This window comes from Calypte anna, chromosome 3 (assembly GCF_003957555.1).
Source record: "Calypte anna isolate BGI_N300 chromosome 3, bCalAnn1_v1.p, whole genome shotgun sequence".
Classification (NCBI taxonomy): domain Eukaryota; kingdom Metazoa; phylum Chordata; class Aves; order Apodiformes; family Trochilidae; genus Calypte; species Calypte anna.
Window position 1 is genome coordinate 21,692,175 of NC_044246.1, and position 26,427 is coordinate 21,718,601.

General features: G+C 40.8%; 1 protein-coding gene across 7 annotated transcripts in view; it reads left to right on the forward strand.

The window, feature by feature from the left end:
• The window catches only part of TRERF1 (transcriptional regulating factor 1), a 98,290-nt gene extending 73,072 nt beyond the window's left edge, over positions 1–25,218 (forward strand). For 4 of the 7 annotated variants that reach the window (XM_030448531.1, XM_030448530.1, XM_030448532.1 and 1 more), the window contains 14 exons: positions 4,755–6,401; positions 7,011–7,060; positions 7,688–7,838; positions 8,784–9,035; positions 12,534–12,903; positions 13,490–13,550; positions 14,287–14,426; positions 15,139–15,242; positions 16,436–16,511; positions 21,208–21,296; positions 22,134–22,247; positions 22,936–23,124; positions 23,611–23,819; positions 24,489–25,046. In XM_030448531.1, the coding sequence (XP_030304391.1) occupies positions 5,022–6,401; positions 7,011–7,060; positions 7,688–7,838; positions 8,784–9,035; positions 12,534–12,903; positions 13,490–13,550; positions 14,287–14,426; positions 15,139–15,242; positions 16,436–16,511; positions 21,208–21,296; positions 22,134–22,247; positions 22,936–23,124; positions 23,611–23,819; positions 24,489–24,810 (3,507 nt within the window). In that variant the 5' untranslated portion in view covers positions 4,755–5,021 and the 3' untranslated portion in view covers positions 24,811–25,046. Of the gene's footprint in view, positions 1–4,754; positions 6,402–7,010; positions 7,061–7,687; positions 7,839–8,783; positions 9,036–12,533; positions 12,904–13,489; positions 13,551–14,286; positions 14,427–15,138; positions 15,243–16,435; positions 16,512–21,207; positions 21,297–22,133; positions 22,248–22,935; positions 23,125–23,610; positions 23,820–24,488 lie in introns of all 7 variants that reach the window. The other 3 variants (XM_030448534.1, XM_030448536.1, XM_030448537.1) reach the window with 3 other exon arrangements.
• Positions 25,219–26,427: the final 1,209 nt, after the last annotated feature.

Sequence of the window (26,427 nt, forward strand, 5' to 3'; positions counted from 1 at the left end):
GGAAGGAAACACTGTATGTTAGACCTATGTGTATGTATGATAGACATATGTATGTGTGATAGACTCACATGTGTCTCTCCTAAAGAAAATTGGAGTGCAAGAGGATGTGAATGATGGCTGTCTTGATTTAGAAATAGCTTATCAGAAGATCTCTGAATAGCTAAGCAGGCCACTAAAAGCGTTCTCATAAAAAAAGGCTAAAAATTGAATAAGATAAATCCTGGGTTTTTTTCTATTGAAGCTAAGTGTGGGGTGGGAGGGTGAGAGCAGAGGAAAGGAGTGAGAGGAGGGACGGGAGTAGAGAACTTCTGCTTTTGGATTTCACCTTATCTGTGGTTAAAAATGAAGTTTATATTCTAGTAGCAAAAAGAGCCACTTGAGAAAGCCCTGTCTCAGTCTCTGTGACTGAGGGACAGTAAGGCATAATTCAAGTATGTTTGTAATGCTACGAGAACACATAGCAATGGTACGTTTCTGTAGGCAGGCCTGCCTTGAGTTAAGTGTTATTTAAAAAAAAAAAAAAAAAAAAAAAGTTTAAGCTGCTAAGAGTGGTCATTAATGTTGCTTTAACTGCTGTGTTACCATCCCAGAAGGAAGTACGTGAGGAGAGTGTCCCAGCAAAAGAGCAGGCACTGGTACTGTTGCTTGTGAGTAGCTGCAGGTGCTCTGTCCCACAGAAACTGGTAGAACATGGAGGTCTTTTTTGCATCTGCCACCTTCCCCAGTCCTCTTTTTTTCAGGCTATCTGGTAATTACTCTATAAAAAAATGTAGAGTAAAGTGACAGCTGAGAAATGTGAAATAAGTTAGTCAAACCATAGGATTCAATTCCCTTTTGCTACACAGGCATGCAGCCTACTGAGATGGCTTAGATCAGTTCTGTAATAGCTTTACAGCCTGTTCAGGAGTCTGCTCCCTTCATCATCCACTCTCCTGCAGCCCTTTCTCATCCCTCTCCATTAGCTCAGTACTGGTAACTTGATGGCATTCAGGCTTGGGTTTGCAGCTCACTCCCAGCCCAACTTGAAAGCAGCAGTTTATTTGGAGTGGATATCTTGCTCCAAAATTCATGTGGATTCAGGCACATGATAGTGTGGCTGTGTCTTGAGCTGTTGTTTATTTGCGTTAAAAAGCAGGTTGCAGGTTTTGTGGTGTGTGATGGAACTGGGAGTGGGTTTTTATAACTACCATCTCCTTGGTGTTTCACTGTATGTTGTCTTCTTCTCTAAGTCCTTCTGACTCCCCAGTAATAAAGTTTATGGGCGAGGAAAATCAGATCGGAGGAAATCAGATCACTGTTACTAAAGACTGATAACATTAAAATATTCTTCCATTTCATGTTTACCAGAATTAAGTTGTGGCATGCTTCCAGATGAGGCTATTACTTGTATTGCCTTACAGTTGCTTGTGTTTGAAAAAGGAGGCAGTTGGAGTGTGTAAAGGCATTTCAGCTCTCTTGGCATGTCCCTGCTGGCTTTCAGTCTGGAGAATGGAGCTGTGCAAGTTGCAGGGGACCACGCTGAAATTATGAGAAAAGACCTGAAGTAAATCCTTGTCTCTGGTGAAATCAATTGGACTCCCATTAGTACAAGTCCAGATTCCATCCATAACCTTAAGTAGCGTATTTCTCTTTCTAAAGAAATATTTCTGTCCTTTTGCGTTTGTTTTCATGTTTCTTTGTAATGATTTTGTAATTGGGATGTATGTGTAATGTCAGAAATGTAATAGGTTAAGTAGCATAAAAATGACTGTTGGAAAAAGAAGAAACTGCAGAACTGCAGAACCACTGTTGCTTTAAAACGCCTGCTGCTTTTTGTTGTTTGGTTTAACCATTTAGTAGTTAAAGCAGTTGTTGTGATAAATTGCAGCTATGGTTGTTTAAGCACAAGTGCAAAACAAGAAGGAGGAAAAGCACCCATTTACCCATTTCTTCCTGTAATTGAAAGAGATAGAAGTAGTTTGGCACACTGACAGTGGATTCTCAGTTGGCCAAAGGCTAACTTTGGTCCCCCTGAAGTCTTCATGGTGTTGTTTAATAGCACTGAAATACTCTGTTAGATCTTAATCCAACAAGAAATGTTAGCATTTTGTTAAAGCTTATTGCAAATGCTTAGTGCATCAGGCCCTTGAATTTAAGATTGTTCAAGTATTAAAAAAATCCCTCTGGTATCTAAGAGACTGGTTTAGTATTGATTATGCTTATCAGTGGTTTATTTCTATATTACCCGCAGGTAGAATAACAATGCTTTTTAAACATTGCACTTTTCTCCCTTCAGCACAGTGATGCTTTTCAAAGGAATGTTTTAATCTCTTTTTTTCTTGTTTTTGTTTTTTTTTTAATGTGGAAATGCATGTTGGAAAGCAATACAATTTTTTTCAAATGTCATTCTCTTAGTGACTGAACTTCACAGTACTTTTGTGACTTGATTGGCATTTTAGTGTAATATTCCATTATTATTTTTTCAGATTTCACAGACACATCTGTGTAACTGTTGATGTTAACTTTGTAATCTACCTAACAGGAAGCAGTATGTCCCACCTCCCAAACTGGAGCTGAGGATGCTGGAGTTGGTGGAGAGGAAATGTCTATGAGCTTTCATTACTTTTTTTTTTCTGAGAGAGGAGAAGAGAGAGACTTGTGTTAATGCCTCAGATATAAAACCATTTTCACTGTTTTCTAATATCCTGAGGATTGTGATAGGTAACCCCCAGGGGAAAGGGTTCAGTAAATGGAGTTTTGTGAATGCCTAAGGGTTGGTACTGTTTTTCTTCACCACAAAATATTTGTATCTGTATCTGTGGCTGCTGGTACAGGCTTGTGGGAAGAGTAGGGGATCAGGGTCTAGGTTGGCTGCTTGATTAATTTTTATAGTGAGCTCCTGTATTTTGCTACCTAATGAATAAGTACTATTGCTATCTTTACTCCTGAAATTCTTGCAGTCTTAATTGTCTCCTGGAGGTGCTTATTCTCCCTTACTGGTTTGTATCTATTATTTTTTGCTCTTTGACTAATGCTCGTCACTTCAAGCTTTAAAAAGAAAGAGCCAAAGCCAAGGAACTTTCCTATATAACAAGGAATATTGTTATATAGGTGAAATGGAATATACTTCCTGTACAAAAGGTGTATTGACAGTAGTGCTCTGCTTTCGTGGGAAGGTGTGTTTAGAGCACCTCGGCTGAGCCTTCTCTCTTTTGCAGGCATAAGAGGAGATGCATATTTCTGTGTTGAATCCATCCCTTCCTCTAAAAGCTGATGGACTTTCAGTGTGAAATACCACACAGTGTTTATTTTTATGCCCTTCAAATGTTTTGTAGAGGCTTTGTTTAGTTTCCCTTCATAATTTTTAATAGGAAGTCTTTGAAGTTGGGTTGTGGCTGAAAAATCTTGTTGGCAGCTTGACCATTCATTGTTGACTCCTACCTTTTTTTAATTATGCATCTATAAAAATCTGGAAGCAAGTGTCTTCAGAGAAACTATGAAGCAATGTATTTTTCTGGAAAATGGTAATAACCTTACAATTACTCTCAGCCATTATTTATCATGTGAAAATGCTACATGCTAATGGCTCCAGATGGTTTACACAAAAATTGTGTATACTCTGAAAGCCCCCTCTTCGTTGGATCTATGGTTTTTAAAACTGTCATACATTGTCCTAGAATGGAAAAGGTTTTTTCTGCCTGCAGCCATTGCCCTTATTTAGGACAGAACTTTGTATAGATTTAGTTAAAATCATTCAAACTGAAGGAGGAAGGGTGAAAGGGGAGATGAGAAGTCGTAGTTCCGAGCTCCTGGTGTAAGGTGAGTGATCAGAAAGGATTTGCATGGACCGGTTTGGTCTTAGCATTACTCAGATTTCATTGATGGAGAAAACAAATCTACATGCACAGATGCATTTGGATAACTATGCTCATTTTATTTTTTTTAACTGTCACACTATTGTTCAGTAACATATTTTCATACCATCAGTGGACATCTCCTGGTGTAGACACCCTGGAAGTTGTGAAAAGCTGTGAAAGGCTTTGTGTAAATTCCAGATTGCAGTTGACTTTTCTGTATGTGCTTTTCAATGCTGATATCTGAGTACAGATGACCTTGTTGAAAGCCATAGTTTTATTTTACCTGCCTTTTCAGGCCTTTGTGGAGGCACCTGTGGTGTAAGCAGTACTTGATTTTGTATAAAAAACGAGTGTGTTGCTTCTGACAGTAAGTCTGTAACACTAGGAAGGGAACTTGGCTTGTTAGTTAACTGCCTGGCTAAAACTTGTCATGGAAGGGTATTATGTGGCCAGCTAAAACTGCTTGAACATTCATATACTTTAGGGGCAAAAATAGTTTTGAAGAATAAGCCTTTTTTGGGTTTTCATTTTGGTCCTTGGCTCTGCATACCAGTCTCTAGCAGTAACTATAAACATCAAGTGTTATCAGTCGTAGAAGCACACACTGTCTGAGAAACTTGCTGTTAATTTCACCAAGTGCCACTACTTACAAGAGACTTAGCTAAAAGCAAAAGTACAAGACAGAAAACCACCTTTATCCTGGCCCAAACCAGGACGCAGTGTGGTTTTATAAGAGCACTAGGGATGAGGCAGGATAATGGGATGAGATGAAGTTTACTGCACTGGAATTGCCCGGCTACTATGATTTTGCATCTGATTATGTATTTCAAAGTAGGAGTTTTTGTGGTGTCTTTTGAGGCAATTAACAGCAACAGTGCATGCAGACAGCACTTACTTTGTCTTTCTCTTACTCCACAGGTGCCTGGCATGCTGAACTTACTGATCTGTGTAGGATTTGCGCTGCAGTCCACTTATTGAAGATGTGAAACACCATCAAGTCTTGAGATTGGAATTACTGACAGACTGGTGGAAATCTTAGTCCTTGTTATGCACATGGACATGCTGAATTATAAGTAGTTCTAGCTTTTTCCCCCTCCCCTCCCTTCCCCTCACTCAGCTATCTCAGGGTTCATAGAGATTTCAATGGTTCGCGTGCCTGTAAGTTTGGAACAAAAGTGACCAAAAATGGGGGACCAGCAATTGTATAAAACTAACCATACTGCCAATAGCAACGAGAACTTGTACTACCAACAACACCAAATGAACTCCCTTCCATCTCTAAACCATAGTTATGGAACGTGTGTTATGGATGCTCCCCAGGCGTCCCCTCTCTCACCCCAGTTTCCCCAAGATTCAAGAGACAGCATAGCTTTGCCTGTAGGTTCAAAAAGTCTTGGGTCAATGGACACATCTAGACAGACCAGTTGGACACATTCTGGCTCAGGAAACCACGTCCCAGTGAGGAACAATTTGAATAATCAAAGCGCAATGTGGAGCCCCCTTGGGCAGGGGGAATCCCACGATGGGTACCAATATCCTTACTCTCAACCCAGTGAAAATCGATCGCAAAAAATTACCAGTGGGGTCCTACATAAACTGGACTCCTTTACACAAGTATTTGCCAACCAAAATCTGAGAATCCAAGTCAACAACATGGCTCAGGTTTTGCACACCGAGTCATCGATGGTGGATAACTCTGGTGACAGTGCTCTCAGGCAGCTGCTGTCCCAGAAGCCAGCGGTTGAGCAGCAGCCTGTAACTTCCAGCTTACAGAGGTATCAACCCATGCCACAGCAAACGCACCAGAATTTTGCAAGCACACAGCAAAAGCAACAAATGCAAGTCATGCAGCACCAACAGTTGTACTACGACTACCAGCAGCATTTATCTCAAATGCAGATGCATTCTGCCTTTCAGCAAGGACAAGCGCACGTTCCACAAATGCAGTGCCAGCAGCTCCTGCCGCAGCAGATGCAGCACTTGCAGCAGACTCAGTTCTACGCTCAGCCGCAGCAGGGACATCAGCGGCTCTCAGTACAGGAGATCCAGCAGCAGCAGCAGCTGCCAGCTCGGCAGCAGCGGCAGTGCCCAATGCAGATAGCTCAGTATTACCAGACACAACCTGTCATGCAGCAGTTACAGCAACAGCAGCAACAGATGCAGTTGCCTCTTACTCCGTATCACAGGGAGCCCGATCCAAAGACTATGCATGAGCCACACCAGTACCCTCAGGATCCAAGTCATCCTGTCCAGCTTATCCAGTTGGGATCAGTGCCTCAGTATTGCTACCAAGATCCCCACGAACAGTACAGGCACTTGTACCCACAGAGTTTACTGCAGCAGCAGCAGCAGGAGCAGCAGAAGCAATACCCAAGTGAGAGCAGAGCACCATCTCTGAACTCCCATGTTGGCCTCACTCCACCAGAGTCCACAGAGGATCCTGCACGGCAGGAGATTAATTCTGTAGGTAATGCTGGCCCTCATCGTACTCTTTTGCCACCCTCGGGAATTCATCTGAACAACAAAACCCCTCGGCAAGACTCTCCCAGTGCCACGTGGCCTCAGGTAGGTAATATTTTGGATCCATACTCAGACAAACTTGTTTTGCAGATGAGTAGCAAGGTGTGGAAATGAAATGGTTGCAGGAGAGCCCAAAGGTTAGGATGTGAGCCGTGGGTGTTGCTGGGATGTTTTGGGGGGACTCTGTGCAGGCTTCTGCTGCCTGCATCCCTGGGTTGGCTTCAGGCCAGGCAGGCAGCAGCACAGAGCCCCTGCAGTGCAGGGCTGACACTTCTCCCCTGAGAGAGGCTTTGGGAAGTTCTCCCTCTGTGTACAGCAGGAGGGACCCAGTTATAATGAAGTGCTCTTGCTAAATTTTCAACACCTGGGGGCTTAATTCTTCAGCAAGGATTAGTCAACTCCCTAGGTACTTTTGGGTCAGAGCAAAGGCTTCAGACAGCAGGTAAGTGTAAGAAAACTTGCACTAGCCATGCTCACAGAGTCACTGATTTGGTAAAGACATGTAAAGCTCTTAACTCAGAAGCCTTTGATATTAATAAAATCGTATGCAAAACGTGAAAGTAATGCTGTGAGTACTTTCATTTATTCATTAATATTTCCTGAAAAATTATTTTCTCTTTTTCCTCCCCCTTTTCTCCTATCCTCCTTTGATAGCAGGTGCAACTGTCAGATGGCAGACTGCAGCCACTGTCCCCAGAACAAAGGTAATTTTGTACTTAGTGAATTTAATTTTGTGTAATTTCCACCTCCCCCAGCAGTAAGAAGAAAAAAAAAGTTTTACTTATAAAAAAAAGGAAAAATAAAAAAATAACCAAGGAAAAAAACAAAGCAGGGGAGCAGTTTGCTGTCAGTGTTGCATTTGCAAGAGAAGGGACCGTGTGTGGTTTGGATTTGCCTATTTGACAGCAGGGATCTTCTGTTTTTCTTAAGGTCTCACCTCTGGAAGGCTGAGGTGTCCTCTGGCACAGTTGTGTACTATAAGTAGAGTCATTGTTTCCAAGTTCTTGTTAAACTGCTGTCATGAGCAGGGGGACTGTAGTTCTGTCATGATAGATCTTGTGGATTCTCAGACTTTTCCTTACTGAGTGCCACATTTTGGTCAGCATGTCCCACTCAAAATTTTCCTTTTCTTCATCTGGAGCGCAGCTAATTTAGGTTATTGCCCATGTATTCCACAGCACTCACCCCATGCTTACTTGTGGCTTCATAACCACCTAGCTGTAAAATTGTATTGACTTCTTTGACTAAAAAGCTTCCTCTGCAACAAGGGAACATGCCAAACTAATGTCTCTTCTTCTGTTCCATGCTAAAAAATATGAAAATAAAAATAGTGGCCAGAACAGAGAAACACTTCCTGAGAGAGCTGATGTGAAGAACAAGCTAATGTGTTCAGTATGCTTGAAGGAGTTTAAGAGTTTGCCTGCTCTAAATGGTCACATGAGGTCACACGGAGGAGTAAGAGCATCTCCTAACTTCAAACAGGTAGCAGTTCATTTTACTTCAGTATTTGGCTCTCTCCTTTCCGTGTTGATGTTTGCTTGCTTTGCCATGCTTTGCTTTGCTGTCAAAACTTGTTCTTCTCGGCACTGTTTTCTTATGTCATACCCTGTGTAGGAAGAAGTGCCCATAATTCTGCTAGTTTGAGGCCAAAAGTCTTTTTTTAAAGTAAGAGGTGGTGGTGGAGGGTAAAACAGCATTCGTCCTTCCCTTTCATTCTCTACACATTACAAAAACACTCTACAAAGCTGTGTCAGGAACATCTAAATTTTTTTCCCCCCTCACATTTGTTTATTGTATTAGAAATGTCAGGAACACCAAGTCTTCCTTATTTTCATTTGGACTACTTGGATGACTAGGGGATGTTTTTTGGAAGCCTTCCCATGCTTTAATTGAAGGAGCAGGATTGTTGAATGTTTGACAGCTTTCTTCCTAAGTTCCTAAGTTTTAGTTCCATAGATACCAACAAATACCAAACCAGAAAGGCGAGTTTGAATTGTTCTGCATAAAAATAACCTGCCACGTCAATCAGTCTTCCTCTGTCATGATATTTTAAAAAATTGTGTCCTAGCTGGGAATACCACAGAAAGGCAAAAAGCTACAAGAGTTACACCATCTTTGTTTTTAAGTGGGTGATGGAGAATTGTCTTTATAGTGATAAAAAGAGGACGTGTTTATCTCCATTCCTGCAAGTTTCCTCGTATAGGTACTTAATGTGGTTATTTATGACTGAGGCTGAATCCTATGTAGGAGTCATAAGTAACCTGCCAACTTCATTCAAGGCAAATGAAGACTCCAAGTGGCAATGCTGTTGTGTGTTTTGCAGCCCTGGCCACTTCTTTTCAGCCACGGTGCATACATTGTGTGGTTGTATCGATCCAGAAGTGGCCCTCCCTCCCTGGGGCTGAAAGCCTTTAATTGTCTGTACAGGATGAAGGAGAGAAACCACCACCCCAGCAGCCGCTGCCTAAAGAGGTGGATAGCCTCGCGCCCATCGTCATGCCCGTGTCTGTCCCTGTCAAGCTTCTGTCACCTGAGCCCAGCACGCAGCCCTCTGCCAGCGCTGCCACAGCCAAAGACAAGCCTGCCAACTCTGTGTCAGATGATGAGATGCCCGTTCTTGTGAAGATGACTTACTCTCCACCATGCAATCCAAAAGTGGCCAACCCCTGCTCGTCCTCTGTGAGTGCTGTGTTTCTTGCCACAAACTGTGCTGTGCTTGTCAAATCCCTTTGCTTATAGTGCTGCTACTTTCTAAAGAATTGGATTTTAGAGTATTTTCCAGCATCTTAATAATGCCTAGCAAAAAAAAAAAAAAAAAAAAAAAAAGGCCTGTGGCCTTTATAGCATTTCTTCCTGAGCCATTTGAAAATACTAATTTTCCCTTTGCTGGGCAATCAAGACCTCAGCTAAAAATAAATCATTTGAAATTGGAATGTGATATTCTTTTATGCCACTTGAACAAAGGGATTTATTATCTTTTTACTGGTTTTGTTTTTTCTTTTTCATGCTGCTTTGTTTTTATGTTATTGCTTAAATTCAGCAGTTTTATTTCTTCCTGTTTTTTTCAAGTCAGATATGTGTGCTCGTCATTTCAGTTGAAGATAGGAGAGCACTGTGCAGTGCTTACAGTGTGTGCTCTAAGCCTGTATGAAGCTTGCTGACTCAAAATTTTGCAATGAAGTAATTTTTCCCTTTCTTTCTGCATGCATTGGATCTAAGGGTTAATCACTGAGAATTCTAGCACAGGAAAAATAGCTGTGCTTAGTGCTCTCATTTTGCTCGTAAAACAGAAATTGTCTGGCAGCACGAGGAATTATGAGTACTTGAATGAGATATGAGAACCGTCTCCATTGTTTTTCTGAAAGGTTCCTACAGCAAGCAGTATTTATTTCATGTTCTAGTGTATGAATAGATGCTGCTCATTCCTTCAAATCCATGCTTGCAGGCTACGCCATGATAAGAGATTACTGGGGAATAGAAGTACTGTACGGTATTATCTGTGTAATACAGAGAAATACTCTTGTGATATTTGTTTGGGTTTTTTTTTTACTTTCTCCTCATGAGGCTGTTGGCCAAAAAAGAGGACGGCATATACCATCATAGGTAACTCCTTATAATGCTTGTGTATTTAAAACTCCTCTCTCCCCCAGTCCTTCACTCAGACATACACGTTAATTTTTAAAATATGTAAATTCTTTTACTCTCCTTTCAGAGAATGGTTTTACACATAAACTTCCACTTTACTGTGTATGCCAGTAACTTAGAATACCTAGTTTGTAACTCAGCAGTACAATTTTTCTTTTCTGTTTCTAGTTTCTGAAGAGAAAAAGGGGCAGTCTTTTCTGAATCCTTTAGTTCTGAGTGGGAGATCTTCTCCAGAGACATCAGAGTAGGTGGCTTGGGCTTGTGTATTTCTGCAACGTATGTAAAGTGACTGTGATTAAATCTGCCAGTGTTTGGCTAAATGCACATTCATTCACTCAAAATTATGCTTGCTGTCTTTGTTACTGCCCAAGCAAACTAAGCTTATGCAGTTTCCTCTCTGGATACTGTCTTTTATATAAGAAGTAGCACTGGAAATGTTCAAAGATCAAAAGATCTACAGTTTCCTCTTCTATAAAGAGATTGTGCCATTGGAGACCTTTTTTTTTTTTTTTTTTTTTTTATTAATACCAAAGAACTAGAGCTGTGTTGCATTTATTTATACTGTGCTTTCTTATACTGTGCTTTCTGTACTTTGAGCTGTCCAGAGGAGCTCCCACAAAGCTCATGGATTCAGTAAAATTAAAGAGCAGAAGGAAAGCTTTAGGACAGTGACCTGAAGCTAGCAGTCAAATGATATCCAAAATGATGTCCATCGGGTTCTACCCAAAGTGGGTCTATCAAGGCACAGCAGCAAGACCCACAAGGATGCCATTCAGTCTTGGATACTGAGAAACAGTTCCTGGAGCTTCAGAAAAGTATTGGGGTGGTTCTGCATTGAGAGGCCATGGATATTATGATCTCCTTTAATATTCAATGTGAACTTTTTTTATGTCAGCGGAACCACACTGAGGTTAAGATACACTGTAGGTGAAGCAGCATAGGAGATGGAAGTGTATCGGGCATAAAAAATGTTGTCTTGGTTGTTTAGTTAGTTTTAGACTAGTGATAAAGGAGCTCTTTTACATTTAAAGAGAAGATCAAAGACTTGGATCTGGCCTTCTGGGAAGGGGGACTAGGTTTTTGTTTGGTTGTTCGTTCCCCTGAAAGCTCAGGGTTTTTTTTCCCCATCATCCTTTTTGGACACTGAAAGCTCTCCATCATAATGGATTGTCCTTGGTTATAGGTATACCTCACCTTTTCACTGTTCTGAATATCCTTTATCAACAAAATTCTCTGTAAAACTGCATTTTTTTCCCTGCAAAAGAAAAACTCTTCCAAAACTTAATATTTTTGAGAGAAAAAAATGTCAACAGCTGTTGGAGAGGATACAGCCGTGATCTAACAGAGAGGACAAGACCCCTGTAATAAAAAACATTTCCACAAGCTGGAATGTATTAACATAAGGGATAAAGGGTGACAGCGCTAATACTGCTTTAACATGATTTTTATTGGGAGAATGTGATTCTCAAGAACCACCCATGGTGTAAAGATATATGTTGTCTAAACACACACTGGAGTAATTTACTTTTATTGTAGTAGTAGAATTTACAAGATGATGCTGGCATTCTGGAGTAACACTATCTGTCAAAAACTTTATTCCACTTTCCAAGTTTATCCGAAAGAAGATCTACAATCCGAACACCTGAAAGCAGTATATTTAATATCATGTTCATTTTCCAGCTTCTGTGTGTTCTTCAAGCACAAACTGAGACTATTTTTCTTCCCACCACACCCCCAAACCCTAGAAATCCATATTTTCACAAATTCTGTGGCTGCTTCGTCTGTGGACTGCAGGGATTTATTGTTAGATGATTCTTTAACATTAAAACTCCAGAATTCTAGGAATGTTTCAGGGTGTGAATTTCCCAAATGGTCATCGCCTGCCCTTTTTCCTCCACGGAAAGAGGAGAGTTAAGCTCAAGATTTGTTGCAGCTGGACTGTACTCAAGCTGATGGGAATGTAGTGATAAGAGGCAAAGAATTTGAATTTATTACATTTTTCTTCCTTTGCTGCTGCTGAGTACTTGTGGTAATTCCACTGAGCTCATGTGGCCTTCCTACTCAAACAAAACAAATGCATTGGAAAACATCTAGTGTAAAGTTTCTAATAAACTGTGACTGGGTAATTAAATAATTCTCAACAGCCTGCATGTGTGCAAATAGAAGTGCAAATAAAAGGGTGTTTAGGTGGAGCTGAAGAAGGGTGTGGGAGACTCATGGCCTGGGAGAGCCGTGCCCTGAACCCTCAGAAGCTGGCAGCAGCCACTCCATGCCTGTACCTGTGGCTCAGCCCCACCTTGACCCAGAGGGCTTACTGAGGAAGGTGAGGGTAATTTGTCCTGGTTTTCCTTACTCCCCTGAGGTTTCGGTGTAGCACCAGATACTGTACTGACCAGGCTTATTATGGTGGTGCCTAAATAACTGCCTGGTGGAAACACCTTTTCTGCGGCTGTTGCCCTGAGCTGTAAGGGTTTGTGTGCAAAGCATGTTCAAGCATGCCTAAATACTAAAGTTCTTCATGTTTTCATCTAGGAAATTAGCAAAAAATCTCATCAAAGTGCTGTAAAATTGGAAGAAGACTTCAAACCCTTACAGGACAAGAAGAAGTATCGGCACAGACCTGAACCTCTCTTCATACCTCCTCCTTCCTTCAACTTCAGCATGTCCCACTCTGGTGCTACCCTGTACCAGAGTCAGCTGCGCTCTCCCCGTGTCCTCGGAGATCATCTGCTGGACCGGACACACGAGCTCCCCCCCTACACTCCACCACCAATGCTGAGTCCAGTTCGCCAAGGCTCTGGTCTCTTCAGCAGTGTTATCACATCATCTCATAGCACCTCACATACTCAGCTGCCACTCACTCCACTGACACCTACTCCACGGGTGCTCCTGTGTCGATCCAGTAAGTGTTACCTTCACAGAGTGGCAGTGCATAGTAAATACTACCATATTCTCTTGTAGTGTTGCCCCACTGATGATTGTTTTCATGTGCTCATGTTTATGGCTGGGTCTGCTGCTTCATGAGAAAAGTTCATCTTTATCAAGTTTTTACATTAGGTTTTATAGAGGTGATGTTAAGTATAAAGTGAATAGAGGAATCTAAACAGCGAGTAGGCCTGTGATCTTTCAACATGGTCTGCCTCAAGAAAGGACCACAGTTACATCTGTGCCTTCTGAAGAGGAGGGAAGAGATCTGGTTTGAGACATGAGGTTCATTTTAAGTATTTGTTGTTTAGTGAGAAGGAAAGGTGTTTATTTATAAATGATCAGAGCAGTAGAAACTTCTGCAAGTTATTACATTTCTGTCACCTGTAAAAGTTCAGACTTTTTCTGTGTAAATATTGATAAAGGGTAATTTTGCTGAACATCGTGGAGTAATGTTGATGTTACTGTGGAGGTGGCGATGCAGCCTAGGCAGTGGAGCATCAGTAGCAATACAGTTACCATCAAAATACCCTTACACACTCAAACTCCAATGTCTTTTTCAGATAGTATTGATGGGAGTGTCGTTCCTGTGACGCCTGGGCCTGGAGAACAGACTGTTGAACCGTAAGAAACAGTATTGCTTTTGTCACTGCTTTTGTATAGACTGGCTCCAGCCTAGAGCATGTGGCCTGAAGTGTTTTTAACCGGGCAGGTAATGTTCAGCTGCCTGAAATCATGTTGGGCAGGATGTGTTTAGTGTTGCTCTGAATGGTGGCTGAGGACACTGGGAACAAAGATGTCATGGCTCAGAAATGCTGGGAAAGGCTTGGTGGGAGCACTGAGGGTGAAAAAAAAGGGTTGGAGATGGTTGGGCAGAGGGCTGTAAGGATAATGTATGCTTATCCACTACTCTTGCTTTTATATATATTAAGTGTGGAGAGATGTTACCTGGTAGGTTCCCCAGAGTAATCTGCTAATAGTGCTGTCCGTCAGCAGTAATTTCTCTTTCTGCTCTCTGCTGAAGAGTGCCTCTATGGGAGAGGAAGTTACTGGTTATGGCATCCAACCACTTCTCTAGACAGCAACCATATAGGCTTGCATGGGTTGTCCATAAGGTATGATGTCTCAGTACAGTTTCAGCTGGGTATTGAAAGTTTGAATTCCCCCAAGAGAATCATTCTTAACATTCAAACATTTATCCCACTGAGAGTAAAGCATGGCGTAAAGCACAATCTGACACAATTTCCTGCCACTCCAGTGTAATCAAAGTTTTGTTGAAAACGAAGTGAACACTAATGTAGCTTCCGTTTTTTCTGCATGTTATGTAGCTGAATACATATTTATTTATTTGCCTTTACAGACGAATCAATATTGGGTCCAGATTCCAGGCTGATATTCCTGAGCTGCAGGACAGATTGTTAATGGAGAAGGATGTGCACAAGGCTACTTTGGTTTGGAAACCATGGCCAGACCTGGAAAACAAAGTGTTCCAACAAAGAGGTACAATGATATGCCATTTTAGAAGTCCATCACTCTGTGCCTGTTGAAACTGATTTCTTACATCTATACTGTGCAAAATGTTCAAGAGTACTGATTATTGCAAATGCACATCAAGAGACCAAAACTGCATGTTATGGGTTCAGAGTAACAGCATTATAGAGTGGCCCTTGAAGTGAAGTCTGGATGAGCTGCTTTCTGGCAGCCAAGGGGAAAGAATGATTGCTGGGAAGTGAGTTTTTTCAGGTACTGAACTGCCCAGTAAAGACAGAGATCACAGATGAGAGGCAGCTGATGGCTTCTAGGTCTGTCCTGTGACCATAACTGAGAGGAAACGTGATGGGCTCAGCAGCTTCTTCCAGTCCTTAGCAAAGTTCGTTCCTGCTTTCAGTGTAGTTCATTTCTGTTTCTCTACCCTGGCTGGAGCCTTCTTGACACAGCAACATCACTGACCTGTGTAAGCCTCCCAGCCAAATCTCTGCCTCTGGCTCTGCAATATCCTGTTCCATCCCAGCGATGCACTCTGCAAATCCCAGTCACATCCCCTCCTCAGTAAGGGATCCTAAAACCAGGACATGAGGTGCTGGAAAAGAGAGTATGAAAGCTGCTGCCCTGAACTATGTTGTCTTTCAGTGGCATTACAGAGTCCTTGGCTCTGGGTGTTTGACTGGCAGGCTGCTGTATTAGCAGTAAAATGTTGACTTTTTTCTGACAGTGGAAGACCTTTTAAATATGAGCTGTTCCAGTGTGTTACCTGGTGGAGGAACTAACTCCGAATATGCTTTGCACTCTCTCTTTGAAGCAAAAGGAGATATTATGGTAAGATAAGAAGCTGAAAGGGGAGATATAATCCTCTCCTGCAGATAAATTAGCATGCTTTATTAAATGGATTTAGATACGGTTATATAAAAAGATTTCTGATTGATTAGAAGTAATGCTTTGCACATCCTGTAACATTTTTGGGGAATGACTTTTCCTTTTCATTCTTTAATAAATTTAAATTTCAAAGCAGTGCCTCTCTGAAGGCTTACTGTATATTTCATATAGATAAGATTACTTTATAGCCTTGGGGCTTTGAATGTCTCCCAGTGCTTGCTCCAGCCTCGATATTTCACAAGCTTTATATTTGGTCATAGAAAGCTTAGACCTCTTCCAGCCCTTAAAAAACCCTTTTTTGTAGCAGCAATCACATCTACTTATTTGTTCAGAACTGTGAGGTAATTGCACAAAGTTCTCGTATAAATAATGCATTTCAAATATTTGCATTAATTCAGTGACAGGAATGTTATTAACTAGGGCAAAACATCCATTTTGCCCTTTGCTGGGGAAAGACAAGGCCCTGCACCAGTTCCTGGAAAGCAAATTTGAGGCAAAATGCAGCAGAATGCAGGGCTGAAATGAATCTCACAGGACTGTCTAAAACAGTGTTCTATAGCTTGAATCACAGTTTCCCTAGGCTTTGTGTAGCTGTATCTGAGGGGTCTGAGACAGGTGCCTGAACTTACTGTCAGGATGTGAAATTTGCTGTTTTCCCAAGTTGTCAGGGAAAAATTTTTAGGGATCTACAAATCATCTCTCTCCCTGATCCAAAGGAGGATTAACTGTACTTGCTGTCATTCCTGACAGATGTTGACCTAAAGCGATATTCTTAAAGACTTCATACTATAAATATTAATGCTATCAATCCAACCATTAAATATTAGTATTAATTAACACTATATCAAATCAAAGACTATAAACTTAGTTTTATGTGGCAATCAGAAGAGAGGGGAGAGTTGGAAGTTGCTAAGTAATAGCCACATTTGTGCTAATTAAAGCAGGACAGGTGTGCATTAGGTGCTTTTCTGTGAGATACAGCGTTAATGGGCCTCGAAGTAATTTGATGTGATTTCCTATGACAGAAAAGAGAAAATTAATTCATATCCTCATACCAAATAGTCTTCTAAATAATGTAGTTGTATGCAGCATCTGACTGCATTTGCTAATTCTGTTTTTCTCTGCTTTTAATCTAGGTTGCTCTTGAGATGCTGCTGTTGAGAAAGCCAGTGAGATTGAAGTGTCATCCTTTGGCAAATTACCACTATGCTGGTAGGTTTCCTTGCCACCTCTATCTGCTGGTTTACAGAGTCCAAGGCTGGCATTGCAGGTTGGAGACTGGGATCATGCTGCACGCCCTGCTGTCTGCTGCAGGGATGGCAGCCTCTAATAGAGATGATGTGGACAGTGCTGGGTGGTACTTCTGGAGCCTTTTGTTAGACGTTTGGCAGTTCTTCAACTGACTGATGATGTACAGAAACTTTATATCAATGTTGCTTTGTAGGGCTCTACTGATTTAAGACTCCCTTGAGTAAATTTTTTACTCTTTTAAACTAAATGTGTTGATCTCCTTTTAAAATTGCTGCTAAATGTAGATTCTAATTTACTACCACTAAGGTCTTAGTTTTCTGATATGTAAATATCTGCTGATATGCCCTCCTTTTCTGAATCATATCATAAATGAATATGATAATCATGAGCATCCCTCCAAAGAGGCAGTGCTGTAACTCTCACTAGTGTCTTAGCACTGAATACAGAACCTCTCTTTGCATGGATGTAGCCAAAAAAAGCCAACATGTCTGGGAGGGTGGCTTCTTTAATAAATACAGTGAGAACCTCATTTTCATGATGAAGCAGAAGCACCCACCTTGAGCTTAAGTTATGTCGCCTGAGCATAGGTGGCAAATGTCTCTCCTCTGCAGCCCTTCATGTTATTACTTAATGCTTCACAGTAGCTAAGATCTGCTTGGACATGTGGAACAGAGTTTTCATGTAAAAGCCCTAAGAATTTATCTGCAGTTTAAGCTCAATAGGAAACAAGCCAAGAATCTTCTGGTGGTCAGTCAAGCAATCAAAAATGCCCAGGGTCACATACTCATTTCCAGTTATAGTCATTGAGCCACGTGAGTATAGAAGCAAGCTTCTTCCTGTCTATAGCAGCCCATTGGAAAGATTCCCAAGCAAGAAGAACTCTTTTGTAAAGTAACTCCTTAACCTTTTGGCCTGAGAACAAGAACAGAAACATGTTTGATGGTAACTGATAATAAGAGTGAATAAATGTGAAGATCAGGTTTTCGGGCTTGGCTGGAGGAGATGCCTATTGCCTTTGATAACAGCTCTCTTGCAATCCAAAGGATGGACATGGGGGTGGATGGAGGAGGATGTCAGCCAGGAATGTTGACCTGGGTCTCTTGTCTAAAGAGATGACACCAAATCATATGTGTGATGCAGTCCAGGGCATGTGAGCAGGAAGATGAGGAGATATCCTAGCAGCCTCATCCTCAGTGAGTGACGTAATTAGCAGAGCAGATAAGAAACTTCTGCTTGTGTGGCAGAGAAGGAGGAACAGTTTTTACTGAAGCAACTTGAAAGTAGTTTCAGAAAGTGTTTTATTGTGATGCAGGGAGGAGCCAGGAGACATTGTTTAATCTTTCACGTGAGATGACCCAAAACATTGTTAACTAGCACTGAGACCTGTAGGCATCAGAGTATCCCCATTTTTTAATCAGAAAAGGAAGTCTGATTCTGTTTATCACAGCATGAAATAAAACCTCACCAGTCTGGATTTAAGTATAACATGACAAAATATTATTTACTAATGCTCTTGAATGCAACATGTGTTTGGCAACTTACGTTGACAGACAGCAACCAGCACCATGCAGCAGCTTTTGAATAGTAGTTTATTTGTGGCTGATAATCAGCCACTCAAGGCATATAGGAATTTCTCATGATCTAGTTCATGAATGGCTTCAAGTCTCATTTCTTTGGCTTAACTCTTTGGGCTTTCTGCTCCATACTTGGAAATCACAGCTCTTGGGCACTGCCAAATTTGAAAGTGGAATAGACCAAAACAGAGAATGGCACTTACTCATGAGAATTAAGTTGATACCATAAATAAAAAAATACCCAAACTCATCCTTAATGTTTCCCTCGAGTTGGGGTGGAAACAAATAGCTCCTCTTTGGCAGCTGTTGAGCCATGAGGGATGCATTTTGTGAAATTTGACACTTTTTTGTTGTGTGCCAAGAGAACTGGGCATGCTGACCCAGGACTGCTTGGAAGAACACCGTAATCTCTCTGTCCTAATGCTGTCAGGATGATGTTCTAGGAAAGAGGAAGGGAATATGGAGCTAATACATGAATAGGGCTATTGCAAACGCTTGAATTGCTTTCATTTGAACAGTGAAATTTCTCAGGACTAAAGTTCAGCTGCAGTGAGAATTGCAGAAGAGATGGTCTCTGAAATAATGTGCTTCTGGCAGAACTTCTCATATCTACTGTGGTAGGGTATGGATCAGACCTAGCATATTCTGCAGGTGATGATTTCAAACCATCCCTGGGGGGGGCTCTGTGGGTGTAGTTGTAGCCCCTTTGAAGACCACAGATTGGGCCCAAAATTTGTGGAAGATACTTATTACCAGTTAATTAGTGCAAAGACAATATGCAGATATAGCAAAACGTGTAATAAATGTCTATACAGAAAGCTCAGCTTTATAATTTGATCGCTCTATTACAAAGTCCAAAATTCTTGCTGCATTGCAGATATCTCTCTATACACGTTCTCTATATCTCCCTCAAGCTAACAAGAGCAAGAGCCGTTTCCCAGCAACCAGAGTTAAAAACAGCTTTTCTTCTGTTTCTTTTCCTACACAGGATTTATTCTATTAATTAGGTTACTTCCAATTAACCCGCATAATCTTATAAGGGTTTCTGCCAGTACAACAGCTATTGAGGAAACTGTAAGGCCTGAAATCTCCATACAATAAAATTAGGTCATTGAAGTGAATACTTTATTATTATTTATGTATTTTCAGGAGGGGGAAACAGAGGCAGGAGAACATGATGGAGTGGCTGGCTGAAAACTCAAAATATCTCCCTTGTGTTGTGATACTTTTTAAAGTTACATTTTGGCATAGTAGTGCATGCTCCTGGACTGAATCAGTGCTATTTACCCCTGCCCAAGGGAAGAGTAAATGCAAATGACTGGAACGTTGTGTAAGAAGGTGCTGCTGGTTCAGGGTGGGAAAGATGCAGGTTCAGTGTGTCAGCAAAAAGATCTTTTGGTGATAACAGAATAAATAAAACTCGTGGCTTGAAGCCAGTGCCTTTCTCTGTTGCTTAAGAGAGCTTCAGTGTAAATCTCTGTGGAAATAACTAATGCACCCAGTACTGGAAAAGCTTGCGTAAAACTGGTTGCAGAAAAGTTAATTTTTTTGTTTTCAGCGTTTGATGGACCAGTGAGAGACCTGCTCTAAGCTTGTGAGCCTGGGAGTTGGAACTGAAAAGCAAAACATTTGCAGTTAATAAAAAAATCTCTATATTTTTTAATAGGCATAAGTAGCCTGTAGAGTGCAATACATGGTGCCAAGGCCAAGTTCATTGAATTCAGTGCAGAGGCAAGCATTTCTGTGGAGAATGGTAACATTGGCAGGAATATTAGGGATTTCTTTTGATAAAGTTTTAGATGTTTCAGAAACTCAGACTGAAGTAGAATCTCCTCATAGTGTAAGCTTCTTCAAAGGCATTCACTTTCTGGCTTCTTTACATACCCTTCCTTTAACATATGTACTGTTGCCTACTCCTAGAAGCAGGGCACTGCTTCAATGCAGTGGAGCAATTGTGTGTTCCTTCTGTTTGACTAATACTGAGGAAGCACAAATTCATTTCAATTTCACATTTCCATGGGCAGTTAGGCTGGTGAAGCAAATGCAGAATAACAGTATTTGAAAGCTTTATATACAACTTTATTAAATGATCAGAAAGCACGTGTGTATTGCATAGTGCTACAAACTCTGTCTACTTGTGACCTTTATCACAGAAATTTCAGTGTTTTACCTCAAGCCATGCAAGTGAAGAGCTGCAAAAGGGCTTTAGAAGAGTTACCATCTGGAGAACAAAATGACAGATGAACTTCTGTGTAGCTGAATGTAAAGTGACATGTAGGAGAATAAGCAATACAAGCTTAACATGTAAAATTATGAGTTCTGTGGTGATACTTCTCAATTAGAATGAGACCTTGGGATTATAATGCTAGTTCTACGAAAGCATCAGCTCTGTATTGCTAAAAAAACCTCAAGTTAAAAAATGTTAAGAGGACAGACAACATGGTGATGCCACTGTGCAAGTCTGTGGATTGCTTAAATATTGGCTGTTACATACCTTTCCAGTGCCTTTATCTCTGTAGGAATGGCTTAGTACTGAAAAAGGTTGAGAGGGGGACAGCAGGGTGATCAGAGGTGTGAGAGTGACAAAGCACATGCAATCCTGAATAGCATGCAGATGATGGTTGAGATTGAAGAAGAAAAGGTCATCCTGTGAAGCTACTGGGAGCAAAGAAACAAAGAAAATAAGGTGGCTCTTCAAACGGAGGGTCTGCTGATCTGTGTAAATCCTTGGGAAAGGATGTTTTGGGTGCAAGAAGTTTAATTGGTTGAAAGGAAGAGTCGTTCAGCACTCAGAAGGGTAGTTACTAAATAAGCAAATTGCAACAGACTGAGGAAGTCCCCTGTGCTGAAAGCGGTCAGAGGTTAGAGAAAATTAGGGAGAGGCATTATATTTGCTTGCCCTGATCTTACTGTTTCCTAGGCAACTGCCTGTGACCGCTACTGGAGACCGAATCTGGGTTAGATGGACTTGAGATCTGAGTCAGCACAGCCATACTTGTGTTTGGGTAGCAGTAATCTCTAGCATGTAGTTGAGGTTTCCCATGGGTTTTTGTAATTTATAACGAGTTCACTCTGTTTTTAAGGCTCTGACAAATGGACGCATCAAGAGAGGAGGCTGTTCAAAGAGGCATTATCTACCTACAGCAAAGATTTCATATTTGTACAGAAAATGGTAAGGTTATTTCTGTTCTGTCAATTGTGTTTTTCCATTTGTTACATTCTTTTCCCCTTCCCTTTCCCTCCAGTGCCAGACTAGCCTATTATAGGCATAGGGCCAGCAGTAGATAAAAAAATGCCACTAGGAGTGATGTATTCCATGTGGTGTACCCATGCAATCCAACTGCAGCACCAGTAAAAAACAGTCAATAGTAAACCAATACAGTCTATTCCTCCTGTTATTATATGTAAAAGTATGTACACCTGGGATTCAAGTCACAGTATTCCATGTGTGGGGCAAGTATGGTGCTCCACTACCATCTTGGTGTTCTCTGGCAGTTTGTTAAAAGGTACTTGAGTCACTGGCATTGAGCCTTGCATCAGAAAGGGTTGAAACCTGTCAGTGAAGAGGGGACATGTTTGGACCTAATTTTTGTGTTCTGCTACACAGCAGCAGAAAGGACAAAATGTGTACACGTCTCAGGGAAGAATACCTCACTTGTTGGCTCAAATGTTGAAAAGCATTTGGGTTTATGGATACTGAGTCGTAAGTCTTGGATTTCTCAGTGGTACAGTATGCTTGGGCTACAAAATTATATTCTCAGTCATTTTCTGACTAGTCTGTGGAATCCCAGAGAAAGGTGCCGAAGCTGAAACAGTCAACATAAATGTGATTGAAAAACAATAACTAAAAAAAATATTCTACACAAGTATTCTGTTGCAGAAAAAATGTCTTTTTTTCCCTCCATTTCAATCTTTGAGAAATAAGTCTGACTCTTGGAAAATGTTAAAATCGTGTTGAATTAAAGCAAAAAATTGAGACTGGACTATTTATGCACTTGCTTAACTCTAGGTTAAGTCTAAGACAGTTGCACAGTGTGTGGAATACTACTATACCTGGAAGAAAATTTTGCGTTTGGGACGGAAACACAGGACCCGTTTAGAGAAAAAAAGAGAGGAATGTCTGGTAAGTCTAGAAGAATATGAAGAAGTTTAACACTTGATAATTTTTGTTTGTTCTGTTTTGAAGAGGACGTTGACCTAGATGATGTAGCTCTCTTCCAAACCAAAATTACTCTATAATTCTAAATTATGTTCTGTATGAGCATTCTTGACCTCATCTACTCCAAGGTTTTGTATTCTTGGACTTCAATGGCAAAAAGTGTTTTGCCTAGTGCATTATCTAACTCTATTCCAGCAATTAAGGCTTTTGCTATAGATGAAGCAGATAAACCTCTATAAATTATTCCTGTGTCTGTGTGTTTGTGTGTGCTCTTAAAGTCTGCTCTAATATCCTAGTACAAATACTGTTTGCATAGGCTAGCAATGCAGTTTTTTGCATGCAAGGTCTCTATTAAAGGTAATCTTAAGAGATCTGGGTTGTTGTTTTAAATAAGTATTTTAGTTTGACCCTGAATATAATGTACTCTGCCATTCTAACAGCTGCGGGAAAAGCTTCACAAGCTGCAGCTTGTCTGTTAAGGGGTGGTAGTTCCAGCAAGACCAGTAGTTCATTGGGGATGGCAAAAAATGCTGAAATGTGGAAGCAGACTTGACTAAGCAGCAGTCTGTTCCAGCACTGTCTATGTGTACTGCTCTCCAGTACAGTCTTTGACTATATTTCTAATATTTCTGAAATGCACTGTCTATTTCAGACAAGTGGAGAAGAGGAAGTACTAGAGGAAGATGAGGAGATCGAAGAAGACAGAAAGGAAGAAAGAGAAATGCAGAAGTCTCCTGACCCACCAGCTATCCCTCTTGTTGGACCTATTGATCTGCCTGCCCTTCAGAGTCTTTCACTTTCTTCGTCCTCCTTCATCTGTGAAATGCCAAACTGTGGTGCTGTAAGTGTCTTTGGTATCTTCAGTAGCATGGTGGATAGTGAATTGTGATTTTGGAAATCAGAGTTTTAGACTATTCCTGGCCAGTGATACCTCCTGAATATCTCTGGACAAATGATTTTGTCTACTTTTAATTCTCACAAATCACAAAATATAGGCAAATTGCTTATCTGTACATGAAAGTGGTTCCTGAGATACTGCATTGATTAGAAATACTATGTGGTAACAGCTCTGATTACCTTTTTGTTATACAGCTGTAATAATAGGATAGCTCACTGGTTTGTTTTATGATGACTGAGTTTCTTTAATGAGATATGGTTGAGAGCAGTCACTATTTGACCAAGTAGGTTGTTGATGCACAGTAGACACTTAGAGCTGTCCTACTGTCATATGCATTCGGGGTACTTCTGTCTGCTGGAAGTTCCTCTTCCAGTGCAGTATTTCCTGATATTTATGTTTTTTTCTTCCTGCTACCCTACTCCCCATCAGGTGTTCAGTTCCCGACAAGCTCTAAATGGCCACGCTCGCATTCACGGGGGTACCAATCAGGTGACAAAGACAAGATGCACCATTCCAGGCACCAAGCAGAAATCTGGTACGCAGAGCGGGTACTGCTCCATCAAGAGTTCACCTGCCCACAGCACAACAAGTGGTGAGACCGACCCAACAACAATTTTTCCTTGCAAGGAGTGTGGCAGGTAAGTGCATGGGACTGTCTGCAGCACTGCATCACGTTTGCCTGTTCACGTTGCAGATTAATAGTGTTGTGACAAACTGTTTTGCTCTGATGGCCTCAAGACAAGTTTCCCCTACCATGACATGTCCTCTCACTAAAACCTTCAGAGGTTGGTTTGCATGACATTTTAGACGCTTCCCCTGCAGTATTTACTTCAGTTTCCCTGAACCCTTTTATGTGCTAGAATTTCTACAGAGAATCATAAAATCACATCTGACAGTGGAGCTTCGGGCTTCATCACAGACTTGGATGTGACAGTGCACAGCTTACTCGGTATTTTCTATGTTTGAGGCTGTCCATCCTAAGGTGGGATTCCTTCCTTTTTCCCTATTGAGTAAGATTGTAGTGAAATTAAGCACAGGGAGAACTAGGATGTGCAAAGATACTGAAGCAAGTGTGGGAGCTACAAAATGCCTCTGGCAGAGTCTTCAGCAGACCATTTTGATACTGTCAAAATGTATAAATCTGGTAGTCTGTCTGAAATTCTCACCGTGGCATTGCAGACTTCACTGACTTCTATTTCAGGACAAGGAAGCAAATGTACTGATAGGTTGTTGAGTCTCTCTTGGCTCGCTTCATCACAAGCAATGCATTTTAATCTGATTGATTTTTTTTTTTCTTTAAACTTTAGGGTATTTTTCAAAATCAAAAGCCGCAATGCTCATATGAAGACTCACAGACAACAAGAAGAACAGCAAAGGCAAAAGGCTCAGAAAGCTGCTGTGGCAGCAGAAATGGCAGCCACTATTGCAAGAACTACTGGGCCAGCTGGGCACAGTTTGATCCCTCTGGATCACATGGGTTTGGTTAAACATGTTGAAAATGTCAGTGACATTGATGGTGATGTTGTTCAGGAGTTGGGTGATGTCATGGAAGAGAATGAAGTCATGGATGCTGACCTTCTATTGGATGATGAAGATGCAGATCTACTGCAGGATGATGCTGAGTTGTAAATAAAGTTGTTTGATAAAGACAGCTACTGAGCACACCCTGAGTGGATCAATCAGGAAACCTGGACTGCCAGTTTATTCCCCACTGATTGTAAACTACCTGTTGAAAATTACAGTTCTTTTATCAAGGTCTAGAAAAAAAAATCTGCTTTTTTCCTTTTTTTTTTTTTTTTTTTTTTTTTTTTTTATTTTATTATTAATTTGTGTTTTGGGGAAAAAATAAATAATTGGTACAAATATTCTTATAAGTTGTTTTTATCTGAGCTCATTTTGCTGATAACTCCTGAGGCCACTTACTACAGAAGTTCATGGTTCTGCTATCACTTCCCTCCAGATGCTCCCAGCAGGATATTTAGTCTTTAGCTCTTCCAAGGTTCATTGTACCCCATTTAAAAGAATGATCTTCACACACGTCTAGTGGAATCCTTTTTTTTGTTTGTTTGTTTTGGGTTTTTTTGCCTCTACTGGATTGCTTCCAGTATCTTCTGGAGACTAGATGTCATCTCTTTTAAGGAGATTATTACATTCTTTGTCTTTGTGCTGTCATTTTAGGGAAAGTGAAGCAAAAAAATACCTGGTTTAACTGTGAAATAATTACAGGAGTGACTGTATCATCTTTACTATCACAGCACTTTCAGTTCTGTCTGGCCTTAATGCATACATGTTGGGCAGTTTGTAAAAGCATCTGTTACACTGTACATTTTAGAGCTTCCATTTTAGTAAGGTTTTGATCTGCTGATTTTAAAATTACCTAATTCAAGGACTGAAGAACGAAGATGATTGCACTGTGGTTCCCATCATCTGATGGGAACACTGAATCAGGAGCACTGCCTTGGTAATCAGATTGCACTGGAAATGTATTTTGCTGTGACAATAAATGACACTGTTGAATAGCCATCTCAGAGGTTTTAGGAACATAATGCTCAAGCAGTGCAGGAATTTGGCTCTCTTACTAGGCAAATACAGGGACATATTTTTGTCCATGGAACAGAGATTAATGGAGTATATGCCTTCAGTACATGTTAGTTATTACTTGTAGGCATGAAATGTTTTTCTTAAGACATTTTCAGTCCTCCTCATTGCATCCGATTCATATGTTGTTTATTTAGAAAAATACACTCCAAAGGTGAGTTGGCATTGCTGTTTAATTACTGTTTCTCCTTCGTTAGGTTTGGTTCTCTAAGTAAATAGGATCTCAGAAGAATTGTGTATTACAGAATTAAAGAACTAAGAATTGGAGTTAGGTTGAGTGGACCTTTGATTACAGAATACGAATGCTGATTTTAGAGCTTTCACAGGTAGCAGCACTGACTTTCTTGTGAATTTTGCACAGTAGAAGAGTATTGCTAACTTTGTAGACTATTTTATAAGACTGTTTTCAGATCTTCCAGATTTCAGGGTTATTTGGGTTTTTCCATGGGTTGGGTTTTGTTTTGTTGGGCTTTTTTGCCACATTCCTGACATAGTAAGCAGAATCTGAGAGATGATGAATCTTATTTTCTACTGTCTTTCTTCGTTGTATATCTATGCAAAATGAGGATAAATCATGGCACTTTTGTATAGGAGAACCAGACCACACAAGTTCGAAGCCAGTGGGACTCATTGGCAGAGAGGTGCCTT